Source organism: Montipora foliosa, chromosome 8 (genome assembly GCF_036669935.1).
Source record: "Montipora foliosa isolate CH-2021 chromosome 8, ASM3666993v2, whole genome shotgun sequence".
NCBI classification, from domain to species: Eukaryota; Metazoa; Cnidaria; class Anthozoa; order Scleractinia; family Acroporidae; genus Montipora; species Montipora foliosa.
This window is the reverse complement of record NC_090876.1, coordinates 18727165-18739664: the sequence shown is the minus strand read 5'-3', so window position 1 is coordinate 18739664 and position 12500 is coordinate 18727165. Positions and strand designations below refer to the sequence as shown.

Here is a 12500-nt window from a genome sequence, read left to right as displayed (position 1 = left end):
CATGCTGGTGATCGCACTCTTGACTGAAGTCTTTATCAGAAGGATCACTCAAAGCGTGTACACTGCAATGATCCGCCACTTCACTATTGCGACTGGTGTGTACCTGTAACAATAACAGCAAACAATAATGTTGCCAGCTATATGACAGGCTCAGCATGGCTATTTTTTATCGCCTACCTTGTATTCTCCTTTAAGGTAGAGTTTTACTGCCTTCAGAGTATCGAGAACCTGTCTCCTTTCACTAGGCTCAACATTAGGGCTGATGTTCTCCACAATGCCCACTAGATCGTCAAAAGCGCGTGCACCTTCTGCAGCGTAATTGTCTAGCCCTTGGAGGGACTTTCGCACGGATGAACTGCACTCAGACAGTATCCTCAACATCGTTCGTTTGCTGAACGGTAAAAATCCTGTTTCTTGACAAAAGGCTGTGTATTGTTCAACTACTCGCTGTGGTATCATTGTACGAATGATATTAGGAACTTTGATCTCTTTCCCGTTCGTCAGCTTGAGGCGCTTCTCCCCGAAAGGCAAGTCTTGAATAAGATGACCACTAGTTATGAAGTAAATAAAGTGATCTAACTGGTTTCTATCCACGCGCATGCGGGGATTTGAATTCTTGGGAACCGCAACACCTCGACCTAACTGTAATGAATGCGTACTAGCCATATGGTATCTGTACCTACTCAGTTCAGGAATGAATTTCTTCACCGCGGCGAATGAGGCGACCCCCGACATCACTGATAACACTTGTCGCTTAGTATCCCATCCGGACATGTTTTTATAAGCTTCCCCCAACGCTTCTAAGTAGGCTTCTTGCGAAGGCTGCGTGGTTGTGTCGATTCCTAACGCAGCAAGTATCGAGCGCGAAGCATTACGCGATATTCTTCGAGGAAGGCATTCAACTTACGACGACACACCACACGCTTATCACAAACCGCCTCTTCAGACGAAGAAGCTGTGTCGGCAGTAATGTGGTCAGAATCAATGGTATTATCAGCTATTCTGAGACCACAGAGCGAACTTGTCAGGTTATCCTCAGCCACCACAAAGCTGCACTCTTGCTCGGCCTACGAATAAAGAAAAGATTAAGTTATAACCGTGGATCAAATGGAATTTCAGTGTTTACTTTCGTATCCGAGTAAGGCCGTATAACCACCGATTTATATTCTCTATTCTCCCGCTAAGAGGCATTGCCGTAAACTTACTGCGGGCAATGGTGAAAAATTTCCTTACCTCTCTCTGAAAGACTTGATGCTTAGCAGCGACGGTAACTTCTAAATCGTCATCACTTTCATCGTCGCCATCGTTGTCACCTTCATTTCCATCATCAGAGTAATTTCCATCACTGTCAAGAGTCGGTTCTCTTTTGCTGAGCGAAGCCAAATTTGCCTTACACCTCTTACAGACAGCTGGAATTAAAAGGGAATTGTTCGACATCATTATAGAAAGAGTCTTTCACGTAGAACGACTTTTTGTACAGTGGTCCGCCACCGTTATATTACTGAAAACTATCAGGTTATCTGGTGTGGGGGCAAAAGGGGGGTGGGGAATTATTCAGGTTTTATGTGAATGACGGCCTTAGCCGCGCATGTACATACCTGATCCTACAGGAAGTAACAACTTTTGCGTCTCCAGCACAAACTTTGACAGAGCGAAGGTAAGGCCGCATGCGCCAGTGGTGGAGGGAGACTTGTGGACAGTAAGAACTGTAGGAATACTGCATAAGACTCGACCATGACTCCCTTTGGCGCGCCGCCAGCGAGTCCCAAACAGGTCACGATGACGCGGGCATACAGTGGCTGCTAAGTCGTTCTCGTCAGGTGCAAAAATTCCTGCAAATATCACTCTCAGTTCGCACCGTTGAATATACGCTGAAAACGATTTTTAGTTGTATAATATATCAAGTATCATCATCCTTATTTATTTATTAATGCATCATTCGTGGTATGCAATGTCTATGTCGGTGTGCCATCCGTGTTTTGGCTATTAACGCTGGTTTACTCGTATAACGCAAGCACAAGCATAAGCACAAAAAAGCAAATGGGTAAACCGGGGCGGCGCAAGCTTGTGTCGTTGCGTCACCTGTGTAAACCAGGACAGGAACATACACAAGGGCAATCGCAATCACCATGTGTTTATGCTTATCGCACGTGTAAACAATCTTGTGTTTATCCTTACACTTATGCTTATGCTTGCGTCGTACGTGTAACCAGCCCTTAGGGCCAAGCCCTTTGCCTCTCCTCTCTCGCTTCCCTGTGCAGCGCCCCCACTCCACCCACGTACTCTGTGCCTGCGATCATGAATTAATCACTGCGAAAATCCATAAGCTATAAATACAATATCACACACATAACATAACATGGTAGGTATTGTTTACCTGCTCGAGCAAGGAGAAGTGTTGACTCGTTTAGTACCTCAAAGTCGTCGCTGATTTTGCAAAACTTTAGGTGTCCTTTTACGTCTCTATCGCAGTCTCGGATAGAAACACATTCATTGTTTGTGGGGTGATCTGTACTCGCGCCACAAGGACCACCAACAAGTTTAGAAAACCCACAGAGAGCCATATCCTCGTAAAAGTTTAGTTACACAGGTTACATAGCTTGGGATTTGCTGCGCTGATCATAACACGGGTTGAAACAGCGCAAACGTATAAGTAGCTGTAGAAATTAACAGTTCCCAGGCATATCGTGGGAAATATCGATTATTTACATTTCCATTTGCCAAAATACCTCGGCGGGAAAATGAATGATTGGAAAAGTATTCAGGAATCACCACCTAGAATACCGCTCCGCTGAAACATCAGGAAACAATCGCTAAAATTCATTGCATTTGGAGTAAGATTTATTATTTTATTTTCTGGATTCGAAAAAAAGTTGACATGTCATGCATATCTAATTAAACATGGCTGGGAAATCAGTGAAACCTTTAAAATCACCAAATACAAATATACAAGACCTCACATATTACATTCTTGTAAATCCTCAACTCCAAGAAACCTAGCAAGTTAATAGCAAAAGTAGAAAGTATTGACAATGGAAATCGCACCAAATGCAAATTAAAATGTCACGCAAGCACTGTCACGCGCTAATGTTAGTTCCCCAAAAAAGCTTCAATTGGAGAATTTATCAGGATAATCCAAGGTACGAGAGAGAACATTACTTCTCTTGGCTATGGCTTTCTAACAAAAAAAAAATGGTTTAAGAAATTTTCAAACAAATCAGGGAAAGTAGTATTAAAAAATTTCCTTCACGCCACGCAGTAGAATTTGAACAGCGCGGTATGCAGAAAGACTGAAAATCGCTTGGACGTTTGATTCTCCCAACAAGAGAATATTCACGGGCCGCCGGTAAAATTTTTGTATGTTTGTAATGAAAGGTTAAGAATCCCTAGAAAGTATTTTTATCGAAAAAACGATGCGCACCAGCTGAGATTTTTACCCTGGGATTTAGAGTAAAATTTAAGCGAAACGACCATGTTTTAGAGGAGGTTCCTGTGAGGGCCCCTAAATTGTTTGGAAAAGCGAAAGAAAAATATCAACTATCGATTTTTAGAAGGTCAGATGGTGTACTTTTACGAGATATAAAAGATAGTTTCCCTTTTTTCATGTTCTTGCTTTGCGAGGCTGCTGAACATTCACAAAATTGGCCGATTTTGAGGGTGGCTCCGAGCCCCATCTTCGCAAAATCAGACAAAGCTCAATTTCTCGAAAAATAAAATTCGCTGAAAATTTTTAACTCCATTTTCGAAAATACTTTTATAAAGGGAATCTTTTAATGAAATAAAATGGAGGTCGATTTTTTCGAACTGTCGGACGATGTTTGATATTTACAGGCATCGGCTCTTAAAGTTACAAAAGCATGTACCAGCAATGATAAAAATGTACATGGGGATGTTGATTGTGTATTGTAATGATTCACATAAAATTAATGATCTACATTGCTGGCAGAAGTGATGATCATCTTTCCTGATAAAAGTTACAGTGAGAAGTACAAAAAGGTTTGCTATAGAGGGCACTGTGGATGCAACTGTAGCAGCTTTTCTTGGTGGGTACAAGTATTTAGATATCTGAGATTTATTAGCATAACATGTATTTATGTATAATTAGAAGCAAACGCACATAATATTGTACATTTGCTAGTTTTGAAAGATGCATAGTCATAAATCATCTACAGTCGACCATAAATGAACATCCAATCGCATTTCCTTTATTTCAGAGGAAGATGATGAAGAATTGTCCAGATCAGTGTTTGATGTGCCTACTGCATTGCCATCAACACTGGATGGTTTTCGACAGAGTTGGTACAATCCAAATCTTGAACAGAAGATCCTCATTGATCGTCGCTCTCCAAAGCTCCTTCGAGACATATTTAAGCTTTATAAGAAATGCCTCAACATACGAGCAACAACTGATATAGAATTCAGAGGCGAAGAGGGGAGTGTGCTTCTGGGTGAACCTGTGAATACTTTTATCTGGCCATGTCTCGTTTGGTGTCTGGGGAACCAGATATCCATCTATTTGAGGGTGAAGAGGACCATCTTGTGCCCATCCACTGCATTTAATTTCATGATTCTTTGTTGTTTTACTACACTGGTTTGATGATCTGCCATTCTGTGGTATACAAAGGGTATATCCTCTGGTGGCCTTGTCTGAGGCAGTGGTGGCATACATCATGACAGGTACCATTGACGAGGCTGTGCAATATCTCTCTCTCTCTCTCTCTTCAAGACATACCAGATTTAGAAGTAAGAGAGGTTCTTGAAAGAGTAAGAAAATGTACTATTAGCATGCCCAGTAGTTTTGTTACAAAAAGGTAGAAACTGTGACTATTACATTAATTGAAATGTGTGTACATGTACCAGTGAAGAAATGATGGCTGGGCTTATCTTCCTTTTTGGAATGGTAGTACCAGTAGTTCAACCCCCTGGTGCAATTGAGGGACTTCCTCCATTATAAGAGCTTAGCAGTTTCGTCCCCGGCGACGAAGAGCGAGGAGAAAGGGATGTTTTCGCAGGCTAACTAAATGGGCAAGAATCTGCTCTTAATAATCTTGTAACTGCCGGTTTTGTGAACAAGCTCCTCACTAAAGAGAACAAAGATGTTGCCTGTGAAAAATTCATGGTACACTTTGTTCTAATGAATCAGAAAATGGAAATGGATGACATCAGAAGGGAGTTGGAGATCATACATGGACAACTAGCATCGACAATGTAAATGAATAGACACCTTTAGTGCCAAGTATTCCCCAGAATGAATGATGTTAAAGTTCCACCCAATGTGCTAGTAACCGAAGTTACCCTGAATTCAAGTGTTGGAGAGATGGAAGAAAGTTAAAAACAAGCATTTGAGTGGTGTAAAGATATTACGTGGCACTGCTACCAGGTAAGGATCACATATAACCAGCTGTTTTCTTATTTTACTACCTATACATTATCACGCGATCATGGTTTATTTGTTTTTTTTTTTCTAGCTATCTGATTGACTGAAGGGACCCATGTTATGAGATTGACTAACCTACCCTCTTGGACACTTTTTATTGGAAAATTCATGGAAACACGGAGTTTTTTCGTGGTTCCTACACCTGTACAATACGAGGCCTTTTCACTCCATACCCAGTTTCATTGTTAGGTATTACATGTACATAGAATGCTAACTGCTGTGACAAAAAAGGTCATTCAGCATTGCACATGGGTGGGCATTTCAGAAGCCTCTCTCAACTCGGTGCAAAGAAAAAAAAATCCAAATGACTGTTTCAAGGTATGTTTACCTTCATGTACAGAAACCACTCCAGAATTGAGCAGCTTTTGTATGCCGGCTAAAGGGCCTGGGTCACGGTAATATCTTTGTGTTGGGTCGATTGACACTGAAACTGTTTTCAACCAATAGAAATCTACATACGACTCCTGTATACATTTCTTTTGGAAAAAGGTTTGGCGTCAATCAAGCTAACACATGCACATTATTGTGACACAGCCATTAAAGGTAACATGATGATTTGTTTACCGCCATGCCGCAAAACGCGAGAACGTCCTAACATGACAACCATGCGATCAGAGCTCAACCCAGTAATTAAGCTAGTTGAAAGAGTTATTCCTCTTCCCAATTAGTAAACACTCTTTTAATTTAATTGTATTCAAATCGGCACTTCGTGCTCTGTTGATTACTTGTCACGTCCCTTTTGGCTTGCCCTCGTAAAACAGGTCATTATTATCATCATTATTAATACTATTCTCTTTAGTTCCTTCTGTGGATCAGCATTCACCAACTACACGACGATTTCTTCAGTTTGTCTTTGGAAGTCACCAGTACCCAAGCCAACCACTTTATGTAAAATTCAATAGAAAAGAGAAAAGTCTCCTTGATCCTGAAGATTGCCTAGGAATACTTTCCATCCCTACCACCTGTTCTACCTTTGCCGAATTCAAAGAAAGAATGGATGCCACAATATCAATGCAAGCAGAGGGATATGCGAAATTCTAAGTCATGGAATGTTTAGTCTATGTGGTTTTTGAGACAGAATTGTTAATATTTCTTTTTAATTTGAAGTCAAAGAAGTGTGAGGTTTCCGTTTGAGTTCTTTTACATACCGGTAGTTCATATTACACACATTTTTGTTACAGATCTCACTGTCAGCAATCCATTTGGTTTAGTTGACATTGTAAAATTAAGTGAACACACATTCTTCTCCGGTTGTGTTGAAAAGAATGCTTTTTCTAAGGTTGGAAAAGCCTCAATAGTGAATTTTCCATCCATTCTACACTTTGTTGAATAACACGAACATGACACTGTTACTATTTTAAGCTTCATGATTGCTTTATTGTTTGAAAGGAGGGTTGTAATATTTCTCAGAGACAGTTTACCAAGCACTGGCAATGTCAACAAACATCCTTCAGGATAATGCTGAAACTGAGGTTGAATTTAAAAGATCGTGTACAATTCGTTTTGTTTCTAAATACAAAATAACCTATTCCATAAACCTCTGGTCGCGGTAGAGAGTCAAGTGAATTTTTCAGAACTTGTAACTGATTTGGGTCCAATAGTTTACGTATCTCTGGTACATCTACAGCGTCATCACAGTCAGCTTCGTCAGCCAATGGACCGTCCCAATCAGTGCCATTAGCGTTGATTTCCTCCTGCAAGAGTGACATACATCTTGTCTAAAAGAGATTGCTAGGGAGAAGGCTAATACGGTGTAGCTATAGTGTATCCATTATTCAAGAAAGCTTGGAGTTGCAAGTGTCTATCTCACCCTGGAAGCAGAACAGTATCAGCCCTGGTGTTTGTTGAGCATTTAATGAGCAGGGATTCTGGTATATCCATATATGCCGCCGTGTATGACTAGCTTCCAACTACAGAAGTAATTTTTTTCATTACACTCAGTACTGTATGTAAAAAGCAGTGAAATAGCAGGCGAGTCCTGATCAAAAAAAGCACGTGAAGATACCACGATAATCACTTGAGTAAGGCACAAGAAGAAGAGTCCGGTGATGAACTCTGAATTGTGATGCCATGGGAAACTGAATCCCTTTCTGTTGGCAGCATTTCGGTTTTGATATTAATTAAGCACAACTGTTGAAAATCCGTCGGAAACTAGGAAGGTTGCTCGTGACAACATTGTAGCTTGAGCTTCAAAACTTCACCAATGTTTCTATGGTTATGAAAGAGTAAATTGAAGCCATGGTCACTCCACCCCATAGTCATAGTGGGGGAGTAACAGGGATATGGCTGTGGAGATATCCTTTAATAATCTTCAAATGAAACATTAGGGCCATAGTGGTGGGTATTGTAACACCAAGTTTCCTCCAAGTGGCAGGGGAAAGCTTAAAATATGGGTAAAAATTACACAATCTCCAGGGGGTTGGGGAGCCGTGGTTTCAATTGACTACTACAGTACATGATAAACTGCCCCCTTTGCTGTGAAAGTTGACTGGTTTCTTGTATCATTTGTGTTGTATAAAAATGCCGAATATAAAATTACCACAAAATAGGCCACTTTGGAAAATACCATAATTTTCCTTGTTTTTCCCCAAAAAATTTGCCTAAGCATTGTTTTTGTTTTCTCTTGGGATCATTGTTAAGTCCCAGGAAAATTATGGTATTTTCCGAAGTGGCCTAAAGACATATTGCAAACAATCTCGCAATCTGATTTGCTGATTTGCTGTTGTCGATAAGAGTACAGACAACCCTGAACCACATTCAATTTGCTAATTTACCTTATCAGCTTGTGGTGGCAATCGATGTGCCAAAAAGCTAAAGGCTCGGTTACATTGCAGGAACGTCTAGGAATCGAATCCATCCATCTCATGGCCACACCGCCAGGATCAACGCGATGCACTGCATCTCGAACTCTGTGTCGTACGTTAGTGACCTAAATTTTTCTCTTTCCGAGTTCCCAATGCATTGTACAATATCCAATGTTGGGAAATTCTTTAATGATTTCCGTTACCACATCATCAAGATCTGAATCGTTAATTGGGGAGTAAGATGCTCTGATTGAAAGATCAAAGTCTTGAATGGTTCGTACTGAAATATTCAACATGTGCGCTATATCTGTTGCACTGAAGTCGTAATCGATGAAAAATACTCAAGCTGGTCTATTGTTATTGAAAGCCGTGGTCGTCTTACGTTTCCAATGTGTTGTACAAGGCATCGATAAGCGGAATCTAGAATGCGATTGATTACCTTAAAACAGAGAATGTCTTCTTTGATGGAGGACAAAATTAAAGTACCATTGAAGCTGCTGTTACTGTCAAGAGAGTCATAGTGAAGTTGAAATGTGCTTTCCACAACAGGTCCAATTTTTAGATCACTATGGCTAAGTTTAGCAGAGGAAATATCATTAGTTAGCTTTGACAACTCTGCAGTTGTCTTCCAAAGCCTTCGTTATTATCCGATAATCCCCTTCGCACTCGATTGCACACTCGCAGAGAATCTTGGTACCATCGTAATGCCAAAAAAACTTCACAATGCCAAATATACATCACAAGGCCAAAACTACTTCATAATGCCAAAACTATTTCATTATGCCAATAACATATAGGGTGGAAGTTGTATGGCCGACAGGCCAGAAACTACTTTAATCATTATTGTAAGTCGTGCCACTTTCCTTCTTTTCGAGTGTTGGCCATTTCAAATCATTTAAAACTTTTGTGGCAGCTCCAGGAGTTGTACTGTATTCAGTTTTAACAAAACGTGCCGCTCGTCTCGGCGCACTCTCAATGTCCTTTATCTGTTTTTTAATGTGCGGGTCCCATGCGCACCATCCATATTCGAGCAGTGTGGTCTAACTATAAACAAGATAGGAAGGGTTACGTTTTTACAAACGTTGGCCGCGTAGCACTTTATATATCAACAGACTTAACTGATCAGAGTGTAATAAGAGGTGCTAGTTTTGTACCCCATATGAACCATGTGAGCGTTAGCCCTACTAAATTAAATGGAAATGGGCCCACACAAGGACAGAGAAAAACTCTGGTCAGAGTTTAACCACGCAAAGGACATTTGCCGGCACACTACAGAAACCGTTTTTTTTTTTTTTTTCATGAACCGATTGAAAGACACCTGTTTTACACTAAATTAATGATAGAAGAAATTGATCATTAATCATAGTAATAATATTACTCATTGACGTACTTTTTTTCCTCTCCAGCTCTCTAACATCTTTTCAGCGCATCGGAGAAGACTTACTTACCAACTTGGCCTTGACGTACCACGGCGCTCAAGACTGTCACGCTGTCACGGGATCTCATTTATTCACCAATGCATCGGCTCTCTTCCTTCAGCTCAGACGATTTCACAGAGGATAATCCCTGTGCAGCATTGGGAGCCTGGTTTCTGGGCCCTAATGGAGAAAACGGGGATATATTTCAGGACCTTTTGACAAGAGCTGTAGGGTCGCATGTTAAATTTCGTCAAAGGTAACAAAAAAAAAGAAAAGAAAGGGCATTAATCAGAACTTTGTTGCGACCCCGTCTCTCGGGAGATTTTTATTTAAATTATAGTACCTTCTAACGCCAATGAGCAACAATCTTTAAGTGGCTTCGAATCGATAATTGAGGTTTGTTCTCCAGTTACTCATCTTGGAGGTCTTTGAGCCAGACCAAAAACACGAGTTAAGCATTTCGGGAAAAAATTGCTTCGAGGTTGGTTATACGCGGTTGACTTTAGGACATCAACAAATTAAAGCTGCAGCTCTATTACAGTGTATCTTTCCTTGTTGAATGCTAAAACAGGCTAAGCACTTTGTGGAATGTTTTTCCGACAACGTTATTGGAGGTAAATGAACAAAACTAGAGAGACCCCTTATCCGTTTAACAATTTGCTGCCAGTTGAACTGCCATATTCAATCGTTTTCCAGCCTCGAGAAGCCAATGACATAATGTTAACATTTTCTGACAAACTCTGAAATGTTGCAAAATGTTGAACCTTGTATCACCAGCTTAAGATTTGAATTCATGTTATTTTCAGTTACTTTCCCTGTGATCCTCCTTATGTAACGAGCAAACTTCGCTTGCAAGGATCCTTTAAGAACGCCTTGAAGAATCTAAAGACAGAACTGGACAACTTGCAAAGGGATCTAGGATCTTCCGTACCATTTTTCAGCTCCAGATACAAGGTAATCCGCCTTTATACTTGCCATACATAAATTTCTGTTGAGCCAAACGCATAATAAGGGAACCGAGTTTATGATCTCGCCTACTCGTCAACTACAAAAAAAAGCTAGAATTCTGATTGCTTTAATTAAATTATGAGATATCATGCATTCTCTTACATAGTGTATCTTGATTTTTGTCTTTCTCTCATTTCATCACAGGGTCACTTTAATTGGGATACGAACATGCCAGCAAATCTTGGTTACATCTCTGCAATGCTCTTTAATCAAAACAACTGTTGCGCAGAATCCTCCACCGTTACCACCAAGTTTGAAGTGGATGTAGGAAAGGATTTGTGTGAAATGATGGGATACGAAAAAGACAAATGCTTAGGGCACTTGACGAGTGGTGGGTCCCTTGCCAACATTGAAGCAATTTGGGTGGCAAGAAATGTCAAGTATTTTCCATTGGGATTGAAAGAAGCTTTGTTGAAGGAGGACAGACTTGCTGATGCTAGAGGCTACAAGGTGTGGAACGCAATATTGTTCATAGCAAAGTTTGGTGTACATATGATAGAATGTGCTTTAAACAGCAGACAACTTTAAAACAATAATTTGGGCTTTTGAAATAGGATTGAGTCTTTGTTTTATCGGTTAATAATAAATAACAATAATTCGTTATTTATATAGCGCTTTATACAAAGCTCTAAAGCGCTTAACAAGAAATATGAAAACTATATAAAAATATAACAAAGATTCTAAAAACTATGAACAGAGAATATTAACAATAAGAAGTGGCATAATGTAAAGATCCACAGAAAGTTTAAAATAAGCATCACGAAATAAATAAGTTTTCAATTTAGATTTAAATTGATTTAAGTTTTCAGCAGATCTTATTTCGAATGGAACAGAATTCCACAGTTTCGGCGCTGCAACGCTGAAAGTACCTTTTCCAAACGAAACAGTGTTTGTACTCGGGACATTCAGTAGCAACTGATTACAGGATCATATCGTAGAAGTTGCGTAGGAACATATCTGTCGAGATGGTCGGTAAATTTAGCCAGGTGCGGTTCTGCTTAGTCAACAACTGCAAGGTTATTAGCTCATAATTCTGGTGGCCATTTAAAGTGCCCCTGTGACCAAAAAATCAAATCATATTTTTCTTTGGATTTCAAAACTGTGTTAACAAAAAACTAAGTGACCCACGTTTTAAGCCTTGATTTCAAAAAGACACCTCTTTATTTTAACTGTAATTTTCCTATTTAGTGGTCCGCCATTACTAATATTATGTTCTTGAGAGAGCTGGATCGAGGAGAAAATGACGTCAAAGGCTCACTAGTTTAAGAATGCAATACGTGTGTACACCGCAGAATTAATATGCAGCACGGGGGTTTTGGGCTTTCAGACTTTTAAACTCATGCTTTGCATTTATAATAAGCTGCGTTCACACGCTGAAATTTTAAGCTAGTGAGCCTCTGACGTCACTTTTCCCTGGATCCAACCGTCTGACGTCCAATCGGTCAGTTTTGAACGTGAGTAATGGCGGACTGTGAAATCCAAAACTTACACTCAAAGTAAACAGCGTTTGGATAAAAATCAAAGCTCAAAATTTTGCCAGTCAGGTGTTAAGAAAACACACCTTCAAAATCTGAAGGAAAAACGGAAGTGTTTTTTTTTATTACAGGGGCACTTTAAGCGGCTGAGATTGATTTTGACCATAGCTAGATAACAAATCATATGAAAAGTGATATGAAGCCTTTCTAGACGAATTAATCATGAAATAGTCTCTCTGTAAATTTAGTTAGGAAAGGAAGCTATTGTAGTGGAGAAAGGTTTTTTTTTTTAGTTTCCTTCCATAATGTGGGCTTCCGAGCGACTTTAGCCTTAGTCCAACCGTTAACGTTTACTTTT

General features: G+C 40.0%; 1 protein-coding gene across 2 annotated transcripts in view; it reads left to right on the top strand.

Annotated features, from left to right (window-relative positions):
* LOC138013239 (uncharacterized) overlaps positions 1-12500 on the top strand; it is a 50915-nt gene that overhangs the window by 24754 nt on the left and 13661 nt on the right. For both annotated transcript variants that reach the window (XM_068860260.1, XM_068860261.1), the window contains exons 3-5: positions 9648-9915; positions 10466-10613; positions 10812-11117. In XM_068860260.1, coding sequence (XP_068716361.1) covers positions 9758-9915; positions 10466-10613; positions 10812-11117 — 612 coding nt within the window. In that variant the 5' untranslated portion in view covers positions 9648-9757. The remainder of the gene's footprint in view (positions 1-9647; positions 9916-10465; positions 10614-10811; positions 11118-12500) is intronic.